Here is a 27266-nt window from a genome sequence, read left to right on the forward strand (position 1 = left end):
TTATCCTTTGAAGGGCTGGATTCGTGGAGAGATAATGTGTGAATTTGGTTTTGTCGTGGAATACTTTGGTTTCTCCATCTATGTTAATTGAGAGTTTGTCTGGGTATAGTAGCCTGGGAGGCCCACTTTTCTTTGAGGATGTTGGCACTGGTGGGTTGTCTATGCCCCAGGGGATGACCTATACCTTCCACATGTAGGCATCAACAATCCAACTCAGTTCCGTGGGTTACACTGAGAGAGAAAACCAACATATTTTGTATCCATGAATGAAATTTTCAAAGGATACTTTTTTAAAACTGAAAACAATTTAAGAGACAAGTAGCAGGAGTTTGTTTCTCACCTGCTGTATTTGTGTATCCTGGACTTGTGTATCCTGGAATGTTTAGCTGTTTTTCACTAGTAACACTAGGTTACGGAGCCCCTGACCGTTTGTTGTCCAGAATCTACCCGTGTTCCCCCTAACAGTGTATGGCTGTGCTTGCTCAGGTACACACTTCATTACTATGATCATTTCATACCTGGGAAAAAAACCGGCAGTGTTAGCAGTCAGGTTGGAATCCAAATACTAGACTATGTTTGGTATTCTTTGAGCCATGGTTAGTAAATAGAGACAATGTGTTCTGCTTAATTAACTCTAGATGAGAAAGTATTAACCTTCTCCCGGGCAGGATGAACTGTGTCAGGGAAAGCCGTAGAAGAGGCTTAGTAACCAGTGCCCATATTTTTGTGTGTCTGTGTCTGTGTGTATTGTACATGTTCACACGTGTGCAGGTGCGCGTATGCACAAGAGGAGTCCAGAGGACAAACTCTGATTTTATTTATTTTTTAAAGATTCATCTATTTATTTCATGTATGTGGGTACACTGTCACTGTCTTCAGACAGACCAGAAAACACGGCACCGAGTGCCCATTACAGGTAGTTAGTTGTGAGCCACCATGTGGTTGCTGGGAATTGAACTCAGGACCTCTGGAACAGCAGTCGGTGCTCTTAACCGCTGAGCCATCTCTCCAGCCCCGGATTTTACTTTTGAGGCTTTGTCTACCTTGATCTTTAAATTAGATCTCATTGGTCTGGAGCTCTTTGAGGAGGCTGGGTTAACAGTTAGCCCCAGGGTTCTGTCTGTTTCCAATTGCCTAAAACGTGGAGTTAACTGTGCAGCCCAGCCCATGGGCTTCCCATTGAATGCTTAAGCTTGCAAAGCAAACACCACACAGAGTGTCACCCCTGCCCCAAAGGATTGAATGATATCCTCAAGAGGCGAACACCGAGTGCAATATGAGCAAAGTGGCATTTAAAACTCCAAGCAGGCTAAGCATATCCTCTGGCACTCCACAGCACCCCCATCATGCCGCATCCTCAAAGAAAACACACGCGGAAAGATAGGCAGACATAGACTGTAAAAGATAGGCAGACATAGACTGTAAAAGATAGGCAGACATAGACTGTGAAAGACATAGACTGTGAAAGATAGGCAGACATAGACTGTAAAAGTTTGTATGTGTAAAATTAGTGTATCTGACTCTTTTGAATCATTTAAGATGTCTTCCTTGGAGGGATAAGGAGATGGCCCAGCAGGGAAAGCACTTGCCTCATAGTATGTTTTGGCCCCTTAGTTCACCTTTATTCCCCATAGTAAAGCACAATGGTCAGGAGACAGCTCAGCCTGGGGCTCAGGGAATCCCACTTGCTGGATGTTCCAGACTTTTGCCTTTTAAAGGCAAACCATTGATAAGGACCATGGTGCCTCTGCTTTGCCTGTCCATGGAACTCCACTAGCACAAACTTTGTAAGTGACCCAATAAGGTCAACATTTTATAATGCCAGCGTGTCTTTTGCCTTTGTATGTAAAATACCTTTCATAAATCAAGAGCAAGGCCCCATACTGGAGGGAGAAGGGGGTGTACAATCTTCAAAAGTAAACACTGACAAGCTTAGTGTTTTTTTTTTGTTGTTGTTGTTTTGTTTTGTTTTTGTAAGCAGCTTCATACACTCCTTTTGACTGGTAGAGGTTACTGTCCATCTTTGGCTGCTGTACTGATGACCATATGATGACACGGAAGGCTGCAGGACTCTGAGGTGTTCAAGCTGGAACTTGGCTTAGTGACTGTAGTCTCACAGTTTCCACCCCTCTGCTCCATGACAGTTCCTGAGCCTTGGAGGGGATGACACAGACATGACTATTCTCCAACTCCGGTTGGGTACCCAACCACCCCGCCCTGTATCTCCCAGCTCCAGATTGAGGCTGATAGTGAGTGTCAAAGGAAACCCTTCTCCTACAGAACATAGGAAAACAGGGAAATGAGAAATGGGAAGACACTGCAATGGAAGCTGACACTGGAAATAACCCACAAGCATAAATGCAAATGTTTACAAAGCCCCTTGGGCAGTACATCATATTCTTCTAACAAGACAACCGTGACTTCCTCAACCCTAGCACTCTGTCAAAGCTCATTATTACCAGGTGTGAAATCTCCCCTTGTAGATGGGGATTAAATCCAATGTTGACTGCATCCATAACACTTGAAACCACTATTGCAGGCTGGAGAGATGGCTCAGCGGGTAAGAACACTGACTGCTCTTCCGAAGGTCCTGAGTTCAAATCCCAGCATCCACATGGTGCCTCACAACCATCCGTAATAAGATCTGACGCCCTCTTCTGGTGTGTCTGAAGACAGCTACAGTGTACTTATGTATAATAATAAATGGATCTTTAGATCCAAGCGAGCAGGGCCGACCAGAATGAGCAGAAATCCTGAATTCAAATTCCCAGCAACCACATGATGTCTCACAACCCTCAGTACAGCTATAGTGTACTCATATACATAAAATAAATACATAAATCTTTTAAAGAAAGAAAGAGATGGAGGGAGGGGGGAGGAAGGAAGGAAGGAAGGAAGGAAGGAAGGAAGGAAGGAAGGAAGGAAGGAAGGAAGGAAGGAACCAGTGTTGCACTAACCAGCACTTCCATGGCTCCTGGGCCCTGCATCCTTTTGCTGTCTGAGGTGGCTTCCCAACCTTGCTCCTTTGGGTGGGTACGTTTGTATGTCTCTCTGATAGCCTTCAATGCCTATAAGTACCCAGCTGACCAGTGCTTTCAGCCATTATTTCCCCAGACGCCTCAGTAGCACATCCTGGTACGATACAAGTTAACCTCAAGGGAGGGTTCAGCCCCAGCTAGATTTCTCCAAGCTTGCAACCGAAGCATGACACGTCTATCTATAGCAATAAGGTTCAGTTATGGCATGTGACCAACAGCACTGTTGGCAGTGTGGGTGGCCTTTATCCCTTGGGAGCCTCTAGGGTCTCATTGGCCAACAACTCTTAGGAAAAGAACCCAGTCCGAGCACTGGGATCCTCAGTCAACAACCCTGTGGCTTAAGGGAGAATCCTTTCCCACCCACACAGAAAGTGTTTGCTCACTCTTTAATATTGGCTGTCACAGAATTCTTCAATCACCTTGGTGGGTTTCCTCTGCGCCTTAGCCAACCATAAGGTCCCCACGAACTTCACAGTTGCATCTAAGCCCTGTTCCCTTCTCAACTTCGATCCTTTAGGTACACATGCGTATCCCTCAAGGAGCTTTCTAGACCTCGAAAACACTCAAAAATTAGCATTGTGCCCTCTGTATAATGGCAGAGTCTTGCTTATTCTGTGGTACGGGTCTTTTATCTGCCTGCAAGTATGTATGTGCTCCACATGTGTGCAGTCCCCTGGGAGGCCAGAAGGCAGCATCAGATCCCTGAGAATCGGAGTCACCGTTGGGAGCTTCCCTGTGGGTGTTGGGAACCGTCCTCTGGAAGATCATCTCTGCTCTTGATTGCTGAGCCACTTTCTCCAGCTTCACAAGGAAACCTTTCACAGAAGATTGGCAGAAGAGCAAAGCAAGGTCCCCCCGGTCACCATCCTGTGAAACACAGTGTGGTTGTAAAGCTAACTTCGATAGAATTCTCAACAGTCCATCACTGTTTATGCCAGTCAAGCGTCAGTTGATCTCAGAAGTCTGTAACTAAGAAGATACTAAAGTAAAACATTACCTAGGTTTAATGTACATGAAAACATTCCATATGTTCCTATTAATTGCTGGCTTCCTCATCTCAGACACCCCATGGAGACTCTGCATCTCCCCACCGCTGATGAACTCAGTAGAGCTGGCTTGCCTTAAAGCGAGAGAAGAACGCTGTCTGCCTTCTTGGCTACACCAGCTTGTCACTCAAGGCTGCTCCCTACCTGACCATCATGCCTGGTGATCTGGGCGGCTGCCTGCCTGCAAGCAGGTCAGCTGATGCCTCTCTATTGGCCACATCTGGCTGCTGAAAGGGACTGCAGCTGGGTGAACTCCAGGAGAGATAGCAGTTCACCCTTAATCAAGCTTGAGCCTTTCTGCCTGCTCTGGTCTAGCCCCCTATCCACCCGCTGATACCCATTGCCTTGGGAGCCCCAGAGAAGCACTCATGGTGAGGCTCATTGCTACCTCCCTATTGTTCATGCTGTAACTAGTCAAGGCCTCAGAAATAAATATCCACTTGACACGAAAGCCCACCCATTCACATAGTCTTTGCATTTCTGACCTCGTACCTTTATGAGTCTGTCTTCAGTCTCATGCGATCTAATCCAAACAGCATGTCACAGCACTGACTTCAGAACCAGACCTGAGAATCCAGACATTGGATCTATGTGGATATTGGAGAGATCTGCAGGAGTGTAAAACCATGCCCTCTTTTCATGTTTTGAACATGTGATTTTTCATAATCTGTGTTAAAGTGTAATCAGTCTTTTCATTTTTTGAGTTTATGGTCTTTTGATTTTCATGAGAAGCGTTTCATTTATGTGCAACCAACATTTGTATATCGTATGTTTACTCGTTTTCACAAATGAATAGGTGCTTTTTAAATTCTCATTTTTCATTTCTAAGGTCAGATATTTAAGAGCGTAACACACACTTTGGGACTCCCGTTGTTTTGAGCATGAGGGAGAACATGAACACTGAGAGAGATCCCACTGCTCCACGGTGCCATTTTCTCTTCCTGAAATTTTCTGCTGCTGAGCGAGCCCAGTTCTTTTGGAGGTTAGCGGAACTTGGGAGACAACCAAACCCATGAAAGAACAGTGGTCTCTCAGCAGCACAGTGACCCCTGTCCACGCTGCTACCCCAGGTGAATGAGCTTCTGAATCCATCTATGTCTCCAACAATGGCTCGGATCTACTCCGATGGTGCTCACAGGAATGCCACACAGAACCTGGAAATCACAGCCTGTCTGCGACTGTGTCCAACAGGTGACAACAGCAGCATGTCCAGGGCAGTTGAGACTGTCAGGCTTCATTGAGACAAAGGCTGAAAGGTGTTCTAGAATGACTGACGTGATCAGGAGAGCTTGAGTGACTTGCCTGAAACATGGACGCCACTGGTTAGTTCACGGGATTCAAGCTAGAGTCATCCAAGAGGAGAGAATATCAGCTGAGGGGTTGCCTCCGTCAGCTTGCCCTGTAGGCAGGTTTGTGGTGCGTTTTGACTAATGATTTAGGCAGCACCCTAGGCTTGGCAGCACCCTTGGACTGGTGGTCATGGGTTGTATAAAGGAGCAAGCTAGGCAAGCCATGGGAGCAAACCTGCAGCCCAGGTTTCTCCATGGGCTTTATTTTAGTTGTTGCCTCCAGGGTCCTTCCCTGCTTGAGTTTCTGCCTTGGCTTCCTTCAAAGATGGGCTGTGGTCAGGACAATGCCAGAGAAATAAACCCTTTCTCCTTCCCAAATCGCCTTTGCTCCTGGTGTTTATCAGAGCTGTAGAAGGCAAACTAGAACAGACAGACACACAGACAGACAGACATGACGCAATAGGTTCAGCTCTCAAGAAGCTGCTGGTAGGAGCAGCCTGGGGGAGTTAGCATGGATTTGTGTTTTGGTAAGATGGGAAAACAGCTTCAAATGCTGCCCACATGTAAGGCGACAGGAGGTTGTAAGAGCTGCGGGCTGAAATTTCCAACACTATTAAAGAATATAGTGAAGTTCAAATTATGAAGAAACAGTTGTAGCTGGGTGTGGTGGAACACACCACAGGACTGAGGAGGCCAAGGCAGGCAACTCCCTGTGAGTATAGGGCCAGCCTGGTCTAGATAGTCATTTCCAGGCTGTGTAAAGAGACCCTGTCTCAAAAAACAAAAACAAAAACAAAACAAAAAACAAAAGAACACCTATATAAAAGAAAGAGTTGTAAAGGAGCAAGAGAGAACAAGCAAGCAAGCAAGAACGTTATGACACTTCCCAAAGCTACGGCACCAACAAATTCGCCGGAGTCCGGGGTCTCACTGAAGGATATGAGAACATCTCTCTTTCCCCAGAACCTCAGCTGCACCCTGCGCATGCAGCTGCTCTTGTCTACATATCAGTAGCCTTTACAATGTTTGAGAGTCACTGGAGAGGTGTCTTGGTGCTTAGAGCACTTGCTTTTCTTACAGAGGACCTTGGTTTTGCATCCCTCTTCAGCAACCTCTAATTCCTAAAGCTCCCCAGGCAGACATGGGGCTCAAAAGCCCTGCCCCAGTTCACAGCAGAATGTCCTAGGGCCCAGTCTTGTTCAGGTCATGTCCGGGTATCCATGTGTTCATGGTTGTAAACTCCAAGTCCTATCAAGAAAACAGCGCTTAACAGTGTTCCTCCCATCTTTGCCCCTCTTCTCCCCTATTCTCATGAGTAGGTTGCAGTAAAGCAGTCCCTGAGCTTGGGGAGGGGCAGAATAATGCCCCATTTAGTGCTAGGTGCTCAGCTGTGACTTTTATAGAGATAGGGCCTTCATGTTCATTTTGTGTCACTGTAACCGACACACGGGATAAATCAACATTAAAATCCAAAGGTTTCTTCTGGCTCATGGTCTTCAACACTTGGACCCATCATGTGGTTGCCTGCTTGCTGCTTTGGGGTGTTTGCAGGAATACATGGCGGGCAATGCCTACTCGTTGTGTGGCGGCTGAAAGGCTGAGAGAGAAGCAAGCACTGATCTCCAGGTGTTTCCTTCAAGGGACACTCCCAGTGACCTAATTTCCTTCTACTGGGCCTGACCTCTCAAAGGTCTTCCTTCTCTCAGAAGCACCACAGCCTGGCAGCTGTACCTGTATTAATGCTTGGCCTCAGGGGAACACGTATCCAAACTTGCAAGTCTTCAGGGCAAACCGATTTCTCAGAAGGGAAAATCGGGATATGTTTGAGATCCACAGTGAAATGTGATATGTAAGAAACAAAGCAACTGAAGCATGCATTTAGGAAAAAAAAAAGGATAAAATCTCTCTCTCTCTCTCTCTCTCTCTCTCTCTCACACACACACACACACACACACACACACTATCTACTAAAAAACAGTGGCCATGTAGCACATGCTTTTTCTTCTCTGAGGAGTAAGCGAAGAATTCACGAATAGGTGGCAGTAAAGCAGTAAAAAAGGATGCAGAAATAGCATGTACACCAAAGCCCAGCCTGGGATGGCAAGACATAACAAAGACATTTCAAAAGATGGACCCGGCCTCTGTAGCATCTTTGAGGGAACTGAGGATCCAGGAAATACCTGGGTGTGACTAAATCCAAGGAGCACAGAGGGAGCTTTCGTACCAGTCACCCAGCTGTGTGTGACTCTCTTCACTTCCTCCATTACTGGTCCATCACCTGTGGGGAACATCATCTTGGCAGCCCTGTGGCTTCAGAAGACCCTGCTCTTAAGGGTTCACAAAAGCATCTCGAGTGTTGCTTAAAAAAAAAAAAAAGGAAGGGAAAAAAAAAAGCCCTATGTGATAGCCAAAGAAAAGTTAATTCACAGCATTCTCTCCTTTCTCAGAAACATGATTCCGGTGACCGAGTTCCGGCAGTTCTCCGAGCAGCAGCCCGCCTTCCGGGTGCTGAAGCCGTGGTGGGATGTGTTCACGGATTACCTCTCGGTGGCCATGCTGATGATCGGAGTGTTTGGATGTACTTTACAGGTAAGTGCCAGACCTGTGAAGGACTGAAATCCGAGCAGTGTGGCTTAAGAATGGTCTCTTCTGGGCTGAGGATGCATCTTGCTGGTGGGACAGGACGAGAATACGTGAAGCCCTGGGTTCAATCTCCAGCGTTGTACAGGATGGGGGTGGGCGGTGCAGGGAAGAGAGAGGAGAGCTGTCAGTATGGCAGGGGGCATTGCATTAAGCAGTCTTCTCCATCTGTATGTGGTACTGGTAGTCATGACAGGGAGCCTGGAAACCAATTTGCTAAACTTCGCTGTTAAGATGGTGCTGTGCTTAGAGGAATTCAGAGAGGCCACTTGCCCAAGAGATGGTTGATGCCATTATTATCAAAACGGGCTCCTCATCTGTCGTTACCTTCACATTGAAGTATGCCACCTCCAATATAGCTCTTAGCCTTTCTTTACACCTCATGCCTGAGCCCAAGTTTTTCTGGGAGAATTAATATTTTGGTAAGATGCCAAGATGTACTCAGTGTTTAGTACTGAATTAAAATGTAACTCGATCACAAATACATTCTGTATGGAAGCCATGTGTGCACATATCAAATCCAGATAGACCTTCACACCTGTGACTGTGCCAGGCACCACACTTGAAGGACCTAGGCACTGTCTGTAGTTAATGGCTAAGGGACCAGGCAAGCGGACAAGACTTAGCGTGATGCCAGCTCCACAGAAGTACAGAGGAACTCAGCTTAGCCTAGAAACGAGAAGAAGGTAACAGTCCCATTAAAAACCAAAGAATGGACTAAGTGGAGGGTGGGGGCTGGAGTGGAGAGAGAAGGTACTGGGAGAGGAGAGGAATCTAAACATGAGAAAGAACATAGCATTGCTGGGAAACTCTCAGATCGGATGTCATCAGGGTGGACGTCAGCGTAGCACCTGTGAGTGCAGTCACCCAGGGAGAAGGCACTGAGGGAAAAGATGTCAGGAGCAGCACCTAAGAGCTCTTGGAGGAGAGACGGGGGCTGTAAGACCAGGAGAACAAGAGGGACCCACGCTCAGGGAAGCTGTGGGTAGCAACAGTGGGCAGCTCTCCACTAACTCAGCAAGGAGAGAAAGGAACATCTGGACTCTTAGACATTTTAGTTTTAGGGTTGAATTGATAGCTCAACAGTTAAAAGCACTGGCTGCACTTCCAGAGGTCCTGAGTTCAATTCCCAGCAACCGCGTGGTGACTCACAACCATCTGTAACGCAGGATCCGATGCTTTCTTCTGGCATTCAGGTGTACATGCAAGTAGAGCACTCCTATACATAAGATGAATACATCTTTAAAGAAAGAAAAAGAAAGCTTGGTTTCAGTGGTTGGATAAGTGGACGGAAGTTAGAGGCTGGGGTGGGTGGAACCTTCAGGGAGAACACCTGGAGGAAGTGGGAAGCAAGACAAATCTCCAACAGCACTGTGTGGAAATGAAGGCCTTCCGAGGACTGGAATCGTTAATCACTAAAGTGTATCCTAACGTTGCCTGTGTGCCGGTCAGCCTTCTGAACGCTTCACCCCTGTGATGGGCTCGTTCCTTCCTCCTGCCAACTCTAAGATGGGAGTTGTTCTTATCCTAAACACACAGAGGTTAAAGATAGGTTGCCCAGTGGGTACCAAAGCCCTTGTTTTAACCGAAGCCGTTTGGATCCATAGTCCTTGTTTCTAGTCCCTAATACCACACTCGCTGTGCTTCATTGAAGCGATAAACACATTTTGCTACCTGGCCTGGTGGAATTCAACACTTGGAAACTGGAACCAGGCAGGGCAGAACCAATGTCCACCTCAGCAACAAAATGAGTTCCAGGCTAGCCTGAGCTACATGAAACCGTGTTTAAAAAAAAAAAATGCTTCCCTCTTCCACACCCACTCAGAAAAGAATACCATAAAGAAGCTAACATCTAAACCAGAGGGGAAAATATAGATTTATTCATATAGAGAATTACTGTTGAATAACATGCCACTGTGTACCGGGCTATGTTCTACTAAGAATTATCAAGGAAGGAAATAAAAATAAAAGATAAAAAGCCCTAGGCTGGCAAGGCAGCTCAGTGCACAAAGGCACTTGCTATCAAGCCAGACCACTGGAGTCGGATCCTAAGAACCTTCGTGGTGGAGGAAGAATAGTGATTCCAGAAGGCTGCCTGTGACTGCAGAGCATGCCAGAGCACACACACTAAAAAAAATAAAATAAAATAAATGTTACAAACAGTGTGGAGTCTCCCAAACTCTACAGGGGAAGGAAGGAAGACAATAAGTAAAATCAGTGAGTAAATTGTGCACAGGGGGACAGAGCCACTCGAAGACCTCCAGTGTTCGGAAAGGCTGCTACCAATGTGGATGCGTCTCTGTTTGTTCTTACATTACACAGATCTTAGCAGCCACCAGGGATCTCTTCTTTCCCTGTTAAATCGGGGCTTCTATTGGGGCTGTCAATCTGTCCAAATCCCTACTCCTGGTGCTCGGAGGCCACAGGTTACGGGAAGGCAAGTGCAGAGATGCCCCCATGGCCAACCTAAAAGCCAAGACAATTACTAAGTGACTAATATCACACTACTCAGCACAGAGAGCAATTTTTAAAATGTATGAATCAATTATTTCTAGAAACTTCCATTTAATATTTTAGGACCATAATCGACTGTGGGCAACCAAAACCGCAGGCATTGAAATGATGGATAAAAGGGAACTCATGGAAAAATTAGAATGCAAGAAAGGCAATTTTAAAAAAGAAAACTAAGGTACTCAGGTGGGAGGAGACATCAGGGCAATTTGGGCAGTGTGGCTTTGGGCCAAGGGGTTGCAGATGGGCGGGAACAGGCTACTTGGCTGGAACACTAAGCTAAAAGCTAAAATAGGGGTGTAGGGACATGGGGTGCTAGGCCCTTCACTTCCAGCAGTTTTGCGACTTCTATTCATCCTTCCATTCCCCTGGAGACTGGGTACAGGGAGGGTTTTAACTCTGTTACCAGGCACCATTGCTTATGATTTAAGTCAGCACTGATTGGCCGGCTTTGTCTGGTCACGAGCCATATAGATGGACTTCTGTAATTTGGGGAAGCGTCTGTGTGTAAGCATGCCCCTTGTGTCTGCTGACTGCCAAGAGGTACAGCTTCCGTTCTGTCCTATACTTCTGACAAGATGGCGGGGAGAAGTGCACAGAAAGCAGAGTGGACCACTCCACCTATGGTCACGGTCACGAAGATTCCCCCAAAGGGCAAAGCTCAGTGCAGCGGTGCGCGCTCACAGCCACTCTAGCACTGTCAGGGATCCTGGTGCAGTGTGGGATTTATGTCTTATAAGTTAGGATACGAGGTAAACGGAGGGCAACCCCTGATGGTAACCCAAGCAAACAAGGGTTTCCCTGGCATGTTAAAGGTTAAGCTGGCTCCTGAGCAGCAGCAGCAGTCAGGCCATGTAGAGCTTTGTCAACATCTGGAAGGTGACTTTGCTCAAATGAGACAGGACCCACGTGAGACCATTCTGAACAGAGGAATTTATTTATTTATTTATTTATTTATTTATTTATAAACTTATAAATTTATTATTTATTTACTTATTTATTTGGGTCCTTTCAAGACAGGGCTTCACTATATAACTCTAGCTTCCCTGGAACTTGCTCTGTAGACCAGGCCGGCTTTGAACTCATGGAGCTCCACCTGCCTCTGCCACCTGAGTGCTAGGATTAAAGGCATGCACCACCACACCACACGTGGTGGTATTTTAACTAGCTGTGGGAAATCAGAGTGAAGCCAGGCAAAGTCACAATCTCAGTATCCAGGAGGCAGAAGGACCATGAGCCCAAGTAGCAAGTTCTAGTCCAGCCTGAGCTACATAGTGAGAGTCTGTCTCGGAAATTAGGTACTGGCTGTGCAGGATCCATGTGTCTAGATATAACTCCCAGCAGGGGTGGGAGAGAGAGAGGGAGAGAGAGAGAGAGAGAATGAGACATTTTCCTTTCACATGGGAGACAGAGGGAATGTATAGTAAAAATGCAAAGGACTGGAACATCTATGGCTTGATTGTTGGGAAAGCCAGTAATCTTGAGATTAATCTGGTGCCTTGGACCGGGTTGGAAACAGCAGCTCTGGATGTATTTAGGGAAGTATACCAAGAGTCTCTGGCTGATTGAAGCTAAAACTGAGAGAAAAAGCAACGGCACTGCCTCTTAGGTTTTTAAACCTAACATGTTAGGCTTAACCACGCAGCTATTGTGATACTGAGTGCTTAGGTAGCAGGGAACACTGACCCAGAAGGAAAGACATAATGGGTCTAGTAAAGGACACACCCGTGACTGACTGGGGCAGGACCCCTCTTAGCTGGGAGCATCTCCTACCAGAAGGGAACAATAAAGTTTTTGTTTGGAAGGGGCATTAAAAGATAAGTCTTTGTAGCTTAGTTTCCCCACAGTGTAGAAGGAGACGTGTCTGCAGAGAGACATGTTTGTGGACAACAGGAAATGGTACCAAAGGAAGTAGTGTCATGCAGGCTTTAAGAAAGGGGACAGATTTAACAATGGCCACTAGATGAAGGTGCTTGGGTCAGCAGGAAGACTGCATGTCTCCTCTTGAGTATGTAGAGCTCTGACACTGGGCAGGAAGTCCCCAACAATCCCATATTCCAGGGCTGGGCAGTCTGCAGAAAAGAGGGCAAGGGAGGCCTGGGAAATCAGGGGGGAGGAGATTTAACTTATGTCCACCGCAGTGTCTGCAGTGCAGCTGCAGATTAGCTCATTGGACAGAATGCTGGTCTAGCCTGCACAAAGCTGTGGGTTCCATCCCCAGCACCCCATAAACCAGGCATACAGGTACACAATTCTCACCCGAGTGCTTGAGGAGTAGAAGCAGAAGGATCAGAAATTCAAGGTCAATCAAGGTTATGTAACAAGTACAAGGGCAGCTTGGGCTGTAGGAGAACCTTTCTCAATAAAGAAAATAAAAGTAGCCTGCCTAATGGGCGTGACTCGGGGGAGGTGTCTGAAGTGACGGGGGAGGGGGTACAGAATGTCAAACACACATTACGCCTCCTTGTTGTTACATCATTAGAGTCACGTGTCTGCAGCACACCCTGTCTCTGTGGTGTGGAAGCCGTTGGAGGACCCTCAGGACCACCCCCTGCTTTCATGATTCACATCAAATAGTCTAACCACCCTCAACCTCTCCTACATGCTGTTCCACCTTTACAACCCTTGAGAAGGAATCCAGTGCCAGCGGTCTAGATACAGAAAGTGTAGTCCCAGATGCTACAATTCTGAGAAGTGAGAACATTGTATCAAGTCACCAAGTCTGCAGGGCTCTGAACTCATACTGGACAGTGGGTCCAGTTCACAGGCATCTGCATGACAACAATGGTCAGGCACCGTGTGGGGCACTAGACATGGAATGGAACGTGCATCACAGCCCCAAACCCCAGAGTCGGTAGCTTGAGAAGCAAATGCTGTTTTGGGGCGTGCACCTTACTGTCTCGTGAGAATATTCACGGTGGTGCTGGCATCTCAGTCACTGGAAGTTAGGAACCTGAAGAGAAGATGAGCAAGGGAATTCTCAAACAATGGGAATGGAAATAAATACCAACAGAAGCAGAAGACAGTCTGAACATTTGACAAGCCCTCCCAGGACCCACAGTGACTGGCTTGGAGGCCATTTGAGGGCAGAGTCAGGAAGAGTCTGAATCCTGTTTGGGGCACCCAGTAGGAAAGTTCCCTTAGTTAGAATGCTAAGTTCGCTGGCGTAGAGTATCATGTAAGGAGACAACCTGTGCTAGCATCCACATGGACTTTCATTACTTCCCAGAATGAGCCTGAAGCAAGACAAATCCTGTTTTTCAGATACAGATTTAGAAGGATAGAAGTTGGGACCGCTTGTCCTAAAGCTAGGGGGTGCGTACAGGCAGCAAAAGACCAGCTAACCCCCTCTCTCTAGCCTAGTGGTCCTCAACCTCCCTAATGCTGCGACCCAGTTCCTGAGTTGTGGGAACCTATGCAATTCCCAACCATGAAATTATCTCATTGCTACTTCATAACTGTAATCTTTGCGACTGTTATGAATCATAATGTAAATATGTGATATGTGACTCTTCAAAGGGACCACAGCCAACAGGTTGAGAACTGCTGCTGTAGCCTCTGCCTCTCACCCCACACACTGTTGTAGACTATAGGGGCAGAGGGTGCACATACACAGACTTTAGTGTATAAAACTATATTAAAAACAAGTGCAGAGAGATAATGGGGGATATAAGGGTAGTGGGGGATATGAAGTCACAGAGTGTCAACCATACAGATTCAGTTTCTCTAAAGCTGCTCACCATTGCCTGCTACAAGATAATAGCATCTCCATTAAAGAAACAAGGGAGGAAAAAAACTGCTATAAATTATTAAAGAACAATTTAAACACACCCAGGAGTCACACTGCAGTGGACATACTGTTCCTTGAGAAAGGAGTCTAAGCTCCTGCTTGGGCTCTGCTGCGGAAACCCTCTGAAGCTGGCCTAGTGACTGACAGCTCCTGAGATACAAAGAACCCTCTGTGAAGCTCACATTCCTTTCCCATCACCGCAGCAATATTAAAACTACTAAAGTATGCTTTATGCCTTGATATTCCTCTTTGTAAAGGAGAGTGCAGTCATTCTTAGGCCTTAGTTACCAAGCAAGTTCATTCCTAGGTTTGAAAACCCTAGCAGAAAAAACTACAGTAGCCGGGCCACGATTGCTAACCCAGCAGCCTAAGTACCTTGAAAACTGCCTCCTCTGTAGCCAGTCGCACTTGCTTGTCTATCACTACAATGTACCGTTCATAAGGTACAACAACACAGTGCAGCTTTGAAATCACTGGGGGGGAAGTCATTATCTATAAAAGGAGGATTGGTTAGGCTCTTACCCCAAAATGCAAAAGTTAGAACCAACTTTCTTGTCTTACTCATCTGACAAATATTTATTCATCTCTAAGCAAGTGGCTACTTCAAAACTACCATGGCAGGAAAAAAAACTATGTGTAAAGAGCATTCCTTACGTGACACAGGCCACAGAAGAAACAAGTATCAATTCTTCATAAGCCAAGAGAGCCTAGGAGTGTGCATATCCTATTCCCGGACAGCTACGCACCCTCAAGGACCCACAGAGTAAACACCCAGCCTTGTGCTATAAACAGCGCTATTCAAAACTCAACATACTCTATAAAACAGACTGAATCCTGAAAGGTCAACACGCCACTTCCTGGAAAAATCAGATTGTTTTAGATTTCTGCTCAGTGACTCCAGGTTATCTTATTATAACCAAATCCACAACAGCCTACAGGCAGCCTGCTACAAATATAGAGTGAGCAGTTAAGAACCAGAAACAGGAACTGGGGGGCGGGGGGGGGATGCAAGGTCCCTGAAAGCCCTGGGGACCTGCCCTGTGATTGTTACAAAGGAAAAATATTTCCTGCTTTCTGAGTGGGGTGGGAGCCACAAGAGAATTATTTCAATGACTTGAGATGATTTATAAAAAATGTCTTGGTGGGTTTAGTCCAAGCACTGAGGTAAACTGGCCAACAGGTTCACTTATTAACTTACACAGCTGAGCTTGTTAGAGGACATCTTGGTTTCTGGTGCCCATGGAAAATTGTCTCTACTTCCCTGTGGAGCAATGGCAGATGGCTTTGGGTGAGAATGCTCACAGGCAGCTCACCGAGAGTCCAGGCAGGAAAAATCATGAATTCTGGAGTGATTTCAGAGGCTTCATTGGCATGGATGACTCTGGATTTCGCTTGTACTATAGGAGGAGCCCAGAAGTTCTTACAGGGCCTTAGTTTAAAGTGAAATTCAACATTCTGGGGAAATAGTGGAGGCACCAGTGAACAGGTTGAAAATAAGACCTCGTTGGACGTGGCTCAGTGGTGGCTCAGGCTAGAATCACACTTTAGGAGCTAAGGCAGGTAGTACCATTAACTTGATACTGGCCTAGACTACATCCATAGCAGCCTGGGCTGCTGAGACCCTCTCACCAAGAAAAAACAAACAAAGGCTTCATCTAAGGTATAAAGTTCCTCTCTACCTGCTGCATCTGTGTTACCATGGTACCTGGGGACTTGAGGAGTGTCGAGTAAAAATCATGTCAGCTGTGAAATTAGTACTGCAAGCTGGTCTCTCATCTGCAGCGGCAGTGGGGAACTCTGAGGGTAACATGACTTCAGAGTCCCACTGCGCCTTGATAGAGAGAACTTTCTGAGGTTGGACCCTTGTGTCATCGGGCTTTATTCAAGTGTCCTCTTGCCTGGGACTTTGCTTCTCTTGTTCTGTCACGGTGACTATTTAAAGCGCAGTGCGTTCCTGACACCAAAAATAATGTGTGAGTCACCTTCTGCCCCTTTCTCCTGAATTTGGGCAGGAATTGGCTATCCTGACCCTCTGGTGCATCCACTGCTGATCAGTGAGAGGAGACACCACCCTTTCGTTCACTGTTATGGATTGATATGCTTTGTCGTGTTTCTACTCAACTTCTTTCCCCTCAGATCACAAAGTACTGACAGAGCACTGTGCTTTGTCTCCACGTGAGACCAAGGTGATTCATCACGTGTTTGGTCTCTACTGCTGTTGACGTGTGTGTAAATCCTTCCAAACTGATATTTAAAGGTCTGGATCAGCTGGGTGTGGCGGTGCACGCATGTCAGTCCAGCACTCAGGAGACAGAGATGGGAGGACTGGTACAACCTGCAAGCCAGCCTGGGCTACCTAGTGAGGGATGGATAGCAAAATAAAAGGAAGATTGGAGGTGAGGGGGTTGTTTGCTACAGCACGGGAGGAGGTGCCCTTTTTATTTCTTTCTCCTCAAGGTGGTGACTGAGATCTCTGTCTCCTCACATCAGATCCGTTCTTCCTCATCACCGTGACCGTGTTCCTCCATGTTTTCTACCTCCCAACCCTCCCACCCCAAAACTCTAGTGACTCTTGTATCCATTCCTCTCAGGAATCAGAGGTTAAATCAGAGGCTAAAGCTAAACCGCACCTTAGTTGACAGCTTGGAATTGTCTTGCTTGTGTCTGAAGTGTTTCGTCTCCTAATGCATGAGGCTGCTGCTACTTCCTTCTTAACTTTCTTTGCTGAAACCATATATTTTATTATATGCATTTTATAATTCCCATCCTTTTGGAATACCTAGCATTCATATGTGATGTGATACATGGCATTGCATGGTCCCAGACAGGCTAAGAATAACACTCAGGCTCCTGTTCTCTGTCAAACACTGGAGAGTGGTGTAAAAACAATTCATCCATCATCCTTAGGGCCAGGGTCTCACTGGACATAATCATACGTAGGAGTCAGGTGTGACTTGCAGGTCTGTAATCCCAGCGCTGAGAAAGCTGAGACAAGGAATGAGAAGTTCAAGAGCAGCCTTGGCCACCGAGACTGCCAGGGCCAACCTGGACTAGATGAGAACTTGTCTCAAACTAGATAAATGAATGTATTGCTTAATTGCTTAATTTTAATTAATTAAGCACTACCAGCTGGAAAGATACATACCAACTAAAAAGCTTAAAGGGAAAAAGGTACTATTGAAAAGCACAGGAGAAGGTGGCTCCTAGGAATAAGCCAACCAGCAACAAGAAATAAGCCAACCAGCAACAGGGATAAGCCAACCAGCAACAGGAAATAAGCTAGCCAGCAACAGACACAGTCCTTACAGGAGACACTCAACTAAAATGTAAATAATATGACAGGTAATTTGAAAAAAAATGGAAAGACATTACACATTTTCAGTAACCCAGAAGTGTTGAGGTTTGGTCTATTGCTATGAATTTGTAATGCTAAATTCTGAACCGGAAGGACTAGGCCTATGAGTGACTTCTCCCTTTTACCAGCTTTTGCTGTACAAACCTTGATTCTTAATTTAAAACTATTGGTTTAAAAAACTGGCTACAGCCGGTTACTGGAGGGATTAAAGGTAGGCAGGTTTTGTGTTACCTGGTTGAGGGTGGAGAAGGAGGAGAAGAAGGAGAGCGGAGAAGGCACCATGAGGGGAGAAGAACCATGAGCACATGGCCAGGAGAAACAGCAAGTACTGGGAACACCACTGGGGAGGCAGCCAGGCCGGCAGTTAGAACAGTAGATTAGGGGTGACCCCAGGAATTGTCAAAGCCAAATAAAATAACCACTGTCTGAGTCTCATTCATTTGCAAGCTAGTCCGGGATAAGCTTACACTGGTTGTACTCCACAGAAGTGACACCAGAAACATGTCCCGTCCCCAAACATTATTTTATAGAGATCCAAAGCAATGTTAATGAAATTCTAGTTAGATTTTTGTTTTGAGAAACTTTATAAATGTTCCCCAAAATTTAAATGAAGAACGCATATTTATTTTGATCATGGGAAACAATGATGGAAGGAATGAAAAGACCGAGGGAGAGGCCATGGGAGAGAGGATGGGTCACGTGACGTCATGATGTGCACACGTCCGTCCGGGAACGTGTACCATTAGCCCCTTCCCCTAAGTTTTTTGATACATGTCACCCATGCACAAATGTGTGTATGTGCATACACACACTCAAAATTACCGCCTTTAGGAAGGATTCTCTGGCTTTCCTTAAACTGCATCACTTGTTCTTCCAAAACTTATCTGTCTCTTCAAACATGGACTTGGAAATGACCTTGTACCCATTTTTACTGTTCTTCATAAATAGAGAATTCATTAGCACAGTTTCACAAGAGAGAACATTATCAGCTCTGAAGATGAACCATCACTTAATAGAAATGGGAGTCCAGTTGTAAGAATTTGTATCCAGTGTATAAGATTATGAACTTGATAAGCCAGGTCTCATCTGTGAGATTCACCCCTGTACCCTCAAAATGGAAAGCAGCAGCAAGCCCCTGTAACTGCTCAAAGGAGTGGGAAGCCGAGAGTTACAAATAGCACGTTAGCCATCTGCTGACAGCAAGCATATGAGAGCTGGGAAAGGGGCTGAATGCTGAGTTACACTCGTGCCCTTGTGAGCTCCACTTGCTCTGACTCACTCACTCAAGTTTCCTGTGCCCTCAATAGCCTGTTAATCCAGCACTTGTTAAAATATTGATGAGCTTCAGAGCCCTAATGACCCAGTTCCTCTCAAACACCCTGCCCCTGAAACCTGCTGCATTAGGGACCGAGCCCTCCATACATGGGGCCAGGGGCAGGGGTATTAAAGGCCCAAACTATAACAGACTTCCATAAGGAAAGTCTCTCCCTTGCTTTCTAGAATGGGGATTTTATGGAGGAATGCCGTGGCTTGAGTCAAGACCGTTCTGAAATGCTGTTAGGTCAAGAGTGTATGTCTGTTATTGGTGATTCCCCTTCAGGAGGGTGGGGGAGAGGCATGGGAGAAAGAGCTATAAGAAGAATTCATGTGTTGGAGAACTCTGTTCGTGGCACATATTCATTATAGTTATAACGTAAGTGGAGTTCACTAGTGATGAACATGTCCAAACCCAGGCTGGAAAAATAGGGGGTTTGCTCAGTGGTTAGAACACTTGCTGTGCATGTGTGAAGACCAGAGACTAAAGAACCCAAGCAAAGACTGGCACAGCCGCATGTGTCTCAAGTCCTGTGCTCTCACAGTGACATAGGTGGTGGCAACATGGCAGGCTCTGGGAGCTCAAGGGCCACCCAACCTGGCATCAGGGACAGGAAAGAAAGATCCTGTCTCAATGTAGAATGTGAGGACTGACACCAGAGATGGTTCTCTGACCTCAGCATGAGCACCATGGCAACCATGTGTGCCGTGTATGAGGACTCATGTATATACATTCACATGCACACATAAACACACACCACACATTCATACACCATAGATACACACGCACACATACATGCACACTCACGTATACACATTCACACATAAGCTTATACCACACATATACACACACCATACAGGCACACAACATATACACATAACATACACACACATACAAACATGCCTATTCACATATATACATACACACACATACACACACAACACACATACATACAATACACACATACATACAATACACACATGCACACAACACATACACACACAAACATGCCTACTCACATATATACATACAACACATACACATAACATACATGCATACAACACATACACACAATACACACACACAAACATGCATACTCACATATATACATATACATAAAAATACACACACACCACACATTCATGTAACATATATACATACCACACATACACACACTCACATATACACACCACACATGTACACACTTATATGCACACACATATACACATACACACATGCAACACATACACACACCACCCATACACACTCACACACATACACTCACAGACACATATACATTCACATATACACACACACTCATACACACACATACACTCACACATTCATATACATATGTTTACACACTCATGCACACACACGTTCACACACACATACACAAGTTTTTTTTTTTTTAAATATCCGGTTCATCTTGTGAAAACCACAGATTCATTTGAAATACAACTTCTGACATAAGTCCCTTGAAACAAATGAAGCCATGAAAGGGGAGAGTGCAGGACATGCAGAGTGGTCGTGCAGCTCTGAACAGAGGGCATGAGGAGCCTGTTGGTATCCGCAAAGGAACACTCCACACAGAGATCCAAAGAGGGATGGCAGGGAACGGGAGCAAGCAGCAGGGCGGCCCATGTCTGCGTCTCAAGAGTGAGTCACTTCAGAGAGACTGAGACAAGCACTGACCCACATAGACATGCACTGTCTAGTGTCCCCAAGTGCTAGGGTTCCGATGAATGCCAGCTTTACATCTGACTTCTCAGAATCAAGACAAAGAGCTGAGGCCCACAGTCAGAAGCTGGGACCACACAGATTACCAAGAGCAGTTATCAGCCTTCTCTGTAACACTTGGCCAACCACCTTTTGGAGCAAACAATGCCAAGAGCAATGTTACATTGTTTCTAGAGGAGCCATGTTGCCTACAGGCAAGACGCAGGCATCAGTAGAATCTTTCTTTAAAGATTTTATTTTACTGGGAATTTCATATGCGTGTGTAGTGACTTCCCAATCCTCCCCAGCCCTCCCACCCCCCCAACTTCATCTTCCTTTTTAAATCCACTGAGTCTATTTAGTGCTCCCAGTATGTACATGGGTGTAGGACTGTCAACCTGAGCAGCCATCAGTTAACAGTAGCTCCTCAGGTAGAGGTGAGATTTGGTGAGCCTTTTCCCAGTCCATGTAAGGATTTTGCTGGGTTGATCTAGTGCAGGTCTTATGCATACAGTTATAGCTCGTATGCGCAACAGCCATATCCTGTCTGTAAAATGCTTTTTTTTTTTCTTGCCTCAAGTTTATTTGTAAAAACTGCATAGGACACTGGTCATCTGCAAATAGATAGCTGAGTTGTAGCAGTCCATCTGTCTTCACAGTGGCAGGAGCCTTTTCTATGGCCTTCACAGGGGTCTGGGCACTTTGGAAGCCTGAGCCGGAGCTGCAGCCTCTGCCTTGATTTGAACTTTTGCCTTTGGTTGGCAGAGCCTACGATCCTTGGCCTTGTAGCTTTGAATCCACTTCCCAAGCTTGGAGTGAGCGATGAAATCAGAATGGCTCAGTTGGTGGCTGGGGCCCTTTGGCATCTTGATGGCCTTAAACTTCACACGATCCTTGATGGCCTCTGTGCATGCACTCGCTGCCTTTGCATTGTTGGCCTGCATCTTCTTCAGGCCTTTCTTGTGTTTCTTGTGTTTCTTGGCAAAGCGCATGTACCTCAGGAACTCAGGGCTAACCCTTGCAGGGCAGTGGGTGTGGGGGAATAAAGGGAGTGGTAGAAAACCCACGTCCTGCCAGAGTTCCGGTGCTCTGGGTATGCTGAGGCAGGAGGATTGCCACACACTTTCCACGCGGCCTCTGGTGGGTGTCTGGCTGTGGAAAGCTACGGACCCAGCCTGCAGGGTTGGACAAGTGACAGCCCGAGGTCTCTAGGCCTCACGGAGGCCAGAGATAACAGATTCTCACTCTCTGGCATCCCAGACACCGCTGGACACCGTGGAAAAGCTGAGGACAAAATGCCTCAGGGCGCGCTGGGTGGTTCCCACTCCGGCGAGAGTCCTTGGTCCCCTGTGGCTGGAGCGCAGGAAGGCCTTCCGGTGGGAAGTTAAACATGGCTCTTTAGGGGAAAGCCTATCCCATCATTCAAACACGATGGGTCTTGATGAGCAGAGATAGTCTATGGTTTTAGAGCTTTTTTGTAGAAAGGCAGCAAGAAAGAGAGAAGGTAGAAAGAGGGAGAGAAACTGGCCATGACCACGTGGAGAGAAGGGGGGAAGAGAGAGAGAAAAGGAGGGCTAGAGATGAGAGTAAGAAAGGTGAGAGCTTAAAGAGAGAGAGGAGGGGCCAAGCAACCCCTTTTATAGTGGGCTGGGCAACCTTGCTGTTGCCAGGTAACTGTGGGGAGGAGCATACCTGGCTATAGTCAGGTAACTGTGGGGGTGGAGTCTAGCCAGAATGCCAGGAGCTTGGGACATTGTCTGAATGACTTATAGTCACAGAAGTATGGAGTTGGGGGCTCTGTGGTGTCAGGCACCTATCTCTGGGAACATGGCTCACTGTTCCATCCCTTGTAGAGTTTTCTACTGGGTCTCCAGAGCAAGCCTCATTCAACCAAAATAGGCTGCCTTTCACGGCCCCACAACCCCCCCCCCTTAAGAATTCGTATCTTTCTGACCAGAGTTTCTCCATGTCATATCTGTGTCATTTTCAGGTCTGGTTGTGTGTGGTGTGTGTGGTTCTTGGACTTGGCCATGTCTGTGCGGTAACCCCCGGCTACCTGGAAAATACTTCTATGCTGCAATCATCTACTTCTGGCTCTGACCTCTCTTCCACTATGACCCCTGAGCCTGGGTGCCAGGAGTGATAAAGATGTCACAGTTAATCTACTGCAAGAAGTTACTGTGACAATGGTTATAAGATGTGCTAACCTATGGGTATAAAGATAAGTACATGGCGGGTGGTTTACTATTATGTTCATTTAGCAGAATAGTAATGGTAGGTTCTCCCTGGGGTCTCTGACCTTCTCAGGCATGAGTTCTATCAGATGACAGGAGCCAATCAGAAATTATTTGGTTACCCCCATAAACATCCATGCCACCATTGCCCCCGTGAAGCATATCATACCAGTCATGTCTATAGCTTGCAGGGTTGGGAGGTAGGTATCACCATTGATGGCTCTTCTCCCTGATGGTACACATAGCATCTTCCTGCTCTGCCCAAGTAGCAAGTAGAGATGAAGCTTCCAGATTGGTGCCATCTTGAATCTCCATGTCTTGTTACTCAAGTGTATATCATCTTCAGTGGACTATGTTTTACAACTATAAATTTGTTTTAGTTATCATGGCATTTTAATAAAACATTTTAGTTGTCAGAGTGGAACAAGATTTTTATCTAGTGTCCCCGTTCCTTTTGAAAACAACCATTTATTTTGTTTTATTTGAAATTTCTTGCGTGAGTACTTTTTTAAGTTCAGTTTGTTATTTCCAAAGGTTTTTTAATTTTTGAGGTTAATCTAACTACATTTCTCCCCCTTTTTTTCCTCCCTCCAAGCTCTCCCATACATCCCTTCCCACCCTCCTTTAAATCTATGTCCTCTGTTTTCATTGTCACTGTGTGCATATGTGCTCAAGTACAGCTTGTTCCATCCCTGTAAGGACTGTACATATGTCATTGCTACCCACCCTCTCCATGGCCCAGCTCTTCCTACTTCTCAAATCCCTTCCTGTACCTTATTGCTGTGCGCACGCACACGCACAAGCACACACACACACACACACACACACACACACACACACACGTGCACACACGTGTAACTACAACCTGATGGATCCATTTAGTGTTGCTCATGTGTATTTGCTCTCTAATTGTGGATCCAGCTCTGAATCTGAGTATGTGAGTCAATAACCTGCAGTAACCATAGCAACTAAGAAAGTAAAACAGGACCATGGAGTTAGCTCTAGAGAGGGGATACCAGGACACTGTTTGGCCCGATGTTATCATTACCCAGATGCTATGTGGCTAGACATTATCAGTGATGCTTAGGTCTATATCAGTCTGCTTACTTGGCCTTGTTTCCTTGGGTCGGATGTTATGAGCTGCCCTGAGTCTTAAAACCTTCGTCCCTTTTCATGGGAAAACATTCCAGTTTTTAAAGAATTTTATTTTTATTTATGTGTTTGTATGAGTGTATGCCACATGTGTGCATGTCCCCTAGAAGGCCACAAGAGGGGATCAGATTCTCTGGGGCTGTAGTTGTGGTTGTGAAGCTGCCTGACACGGGTGCTGAGAACCAAGCTCAGGTCCTCTGGAAGAGCAGCCAGCACTCTTCACTCCTGAGCATCCTCCAGCCCTAATTCAAACATAGGTCTTAAATGGATGTCCAGGGCTTTCTTCTGTTCACTTTTGACTATACTTCGTCTAGCGTGGCTTTCTATCATTTATGTAACGGTCAGCTGTTCTTCAATAATGCTGTCTTCACGACACTGTTTTAAGCTTATATGTGAAGACTGTAGTCATGCACCAGTTACATTTCTTTCTACGGAGTAACTTTAATTTAAAAGATGTTTAGTGGAAGTCCAACAGAGATCGTTTATCCTTGACACATGGGTACTTTTCCTTGAGACTGTCTGGGGATAGGAGGGCCCTGTGCTGTGAAACCTGCACTCTGAAAGGACGGATAAATCAGTGCATGTTTATGGAATGTTGGCTGACTGGGTTCCCAGGACTGTGTTAGGAATTATGGGGAATGCAGAATAATTTAAGACTCTGTCTCTGCCCCAAAAGTCTGTATGTAATAGTTACAGACATGGAACGGCGCAATATTTATTCATAATGTCAGTTCAGTCTGTAGCTACAGGCACCGAGCTAAGTTCTGACTACCCCAAACTTGGTTTGGATCCTAAAGATATTTAAACTGCTTCAAAGTAGGAATTCATGTGTGCACTCTTAAAACTATAAAATTTCTACAGTGGGTATCTATAAATAAATTTCAGTGAGCACAACGGAGACAGAAAAGTAGTTCTACCTTGGAAAAGCAGTGCCCTTAATATTTCATACAAGAATACAGGAATAAATTCTATTTATGAAATAAAGTTACACAGTATTATAAAAGGTGGGATTTGTTTATGCCAGGCTGGCCTTGAACTCCAGAGGTCCACCTGCCTCTGCCTCCTAGTACTGGGTTGCAGATATGTGGCACTATGCCTGCTTCTGTACGGGTTCTGGAGATCTGAACTTAGAGCAAGCACTTTACCCTCGTGGCATCTCCCTGACCCTTACTTCAGTTTTATTCTGAAAAATCGATGGTGGTATAATAGAAATAGGTTTCATTTGGCCTCTTTAACCATGAACTTCCAAGTACCTCCACTTCCTTTGGGATGTTTCCATTTGACTGAGTTGAAGCAGGAGCAGTTGGGTAAGCCACACAGAGATTGAGGGAGACCCAAGACCCAAGACTGAGTGTCTATCTGCTTATCAAAGCAGGTGCCTGCTCCCTGGACTTCTCATGCAGGAATTATTGCAGAAGATGTGCAGGCATAGAGGGAAGGCCAGGTGAGAAAAACATTTAACTAAAACCAACAACAGCAGCAGTAATCATGAAAGTAGGATCAGGAAAGAGCTGGGTGAATTAGGGAATTGGAAAGGGAAGTGGGAGAGAGAGCAGAGAAAGACTGGTATCCCCATCTGAGTTCACTGACACCCTAAGGCAGAAACACTCCTGGACTTGTCCTGTTACATCAGCTCCAAGAAAGGAGAAATGTCAGAGAAAAGACCTCAAGGAACAGTCCTTGAGCTGACCTCAAGGAACAGTCCCACATCTGGGCCTCAGACCTGATCCTACTAGTCCCCTTAAGGTCCAGCACTTCTCCTAAAGATGGCCATCTCTATGACTCTGATCCTCCCAAGACAGAACAAAGAGGAGTCTTTGTCTGCTCATCCACAGATACCCAACAGCTCCCATTTAAGGGTGGACCTTGTGATGTCACAATGGATGGCAACTAAACTCCTTATGAATAATGTGGTCTGTACTTCCAACAGATTGGACCCTGGCAGTTGGCATCTTCATATTCCCTAAGAGCTGTAGAGTACTGTTCTTGGATTATTGTGGCAATTTCTAGAATAATCTGCAGTTTAAAAAAAAATCCTTTCTAGTATAGGGGAATGCCAGGTCCAGGAAGCGGGAAAGTAGGATTGTTTGGGGAGCAGGGGGTGGGAGGAGGGTATAGGGGATTTTCAGAAAGGAAGCTAGAAAAAGGGGATAACATTTGAAACGTAAATGAAGAAAATAATAGATAAAATAAAATTTAAAAAAAATCCTCTTAGAATGGTTTTCATTTATTTATTTATTTATTTATTTATTTATTTATTTGGCTGTTTCTTGCATGGAGTTCTTGGCACTGCTGATACATTGTGGTATCAGCACACTGATACACTGCTGATACAGTGTGGAAGATTTATGGTTGGCTTTTTCTTTAAACATCTCCAGTTTCTCTGATTGTATTCCTACTCATTGACGTATCAGCAACCTGGAGCTGCTGAATAAGAGGTCAGGCCGCACTTGCTCTGGCACATTGCGTCGGAAATAGCCTTTGCTGTATAAATTCAAGGGCATAGTTGTAGGTAAATATTTCACATCCATCAAGGACATAAACCAAATAAACTGTTAAACGGCATATATCCCTAATGTTTTTCCAGAGGTTTTTATATCCACTGCATTTCCCCATGTTTCTTTAATTTTGAAATAGATGCTTCCCACGAAAATCTTACTTTTTCATGGATCTGATCATTCACTGATCTGCTTGGCAAATGCCTTCCGTTCCTCCGATTCCTCTACCCACCCTCAGTTTTCACTCCCTTGAATCCCTTGCTTGCTGTGGGGCTGTGTTCTTCATCCTCTACTCACCCTCAGTTTTCACTCCCTCGAATCCCTTGCTTGCTGTGGGGCTGTGTTCTTCAGCAGAAGGAAAGGGACAATAGCATTGTAACCAAAATACAGGAAACAAACCATCCCGGGTGCCAGGGGTGCCGGGTGCAGGTCAACCAGGAGTTAACAGCATGAGATGATAATGGTAGACATCACCATCCTGTCACATCTCTCAGGAGCACTGCTGTCGGCGCCTGTGTTGGTGGAAGAGTTGTGCTTATGGGTCCAGATCTCAGAACAGAGGAGCTTCATGTAGCTGTGATGGCCTCCCTACTCGGGCAACCCTGGATCTTCAACAGTCAGCACTTAGCTCTGGCAACTTGGAGATTGTACATAAGAAATTGTTTCATCTCAGAAGGTA

General features: G+C 45.8%; 1 protein-coding gene across 1 annotated transcript in view; it reads left to right on the plus strand.

Moving 5' to 3' along the window:
- Lrrc8c (leucine rich repeat containing 8 VRAC subunit C) overlaps window positions 1–27266 on the plus strand; it is a 101306-nt gene that overhangs the window by 57611 nt on the left and 16429 nt on the right. The window contains exon 3 of the mRNA XM_021162448.2: window positions 7821–7962. Coding sequence (XP_021018107.1) covers window positions 7825–7962 — 138 coding nt within the window. The 5' untranslated portion in view covers window positions 7821–7824. The remainder of the gene's footprint in view (window positions 1–7820; window positions 7963–27266) is intronic.

This window comes from Mus caroli, chromosome 5 (genome assembly GCF_900094665.2).
Source record: "Mus caroli chromosome 5, CAROLI_EIJ_v1.1, whole genome shotgun sequence".
NCBI classification, from domain to species: domain Eukaryota; kingdom Metazoa; phylum Chordata; class Mammalia; order Rodentia; family Muridae; genus Mus; species Mus caroli.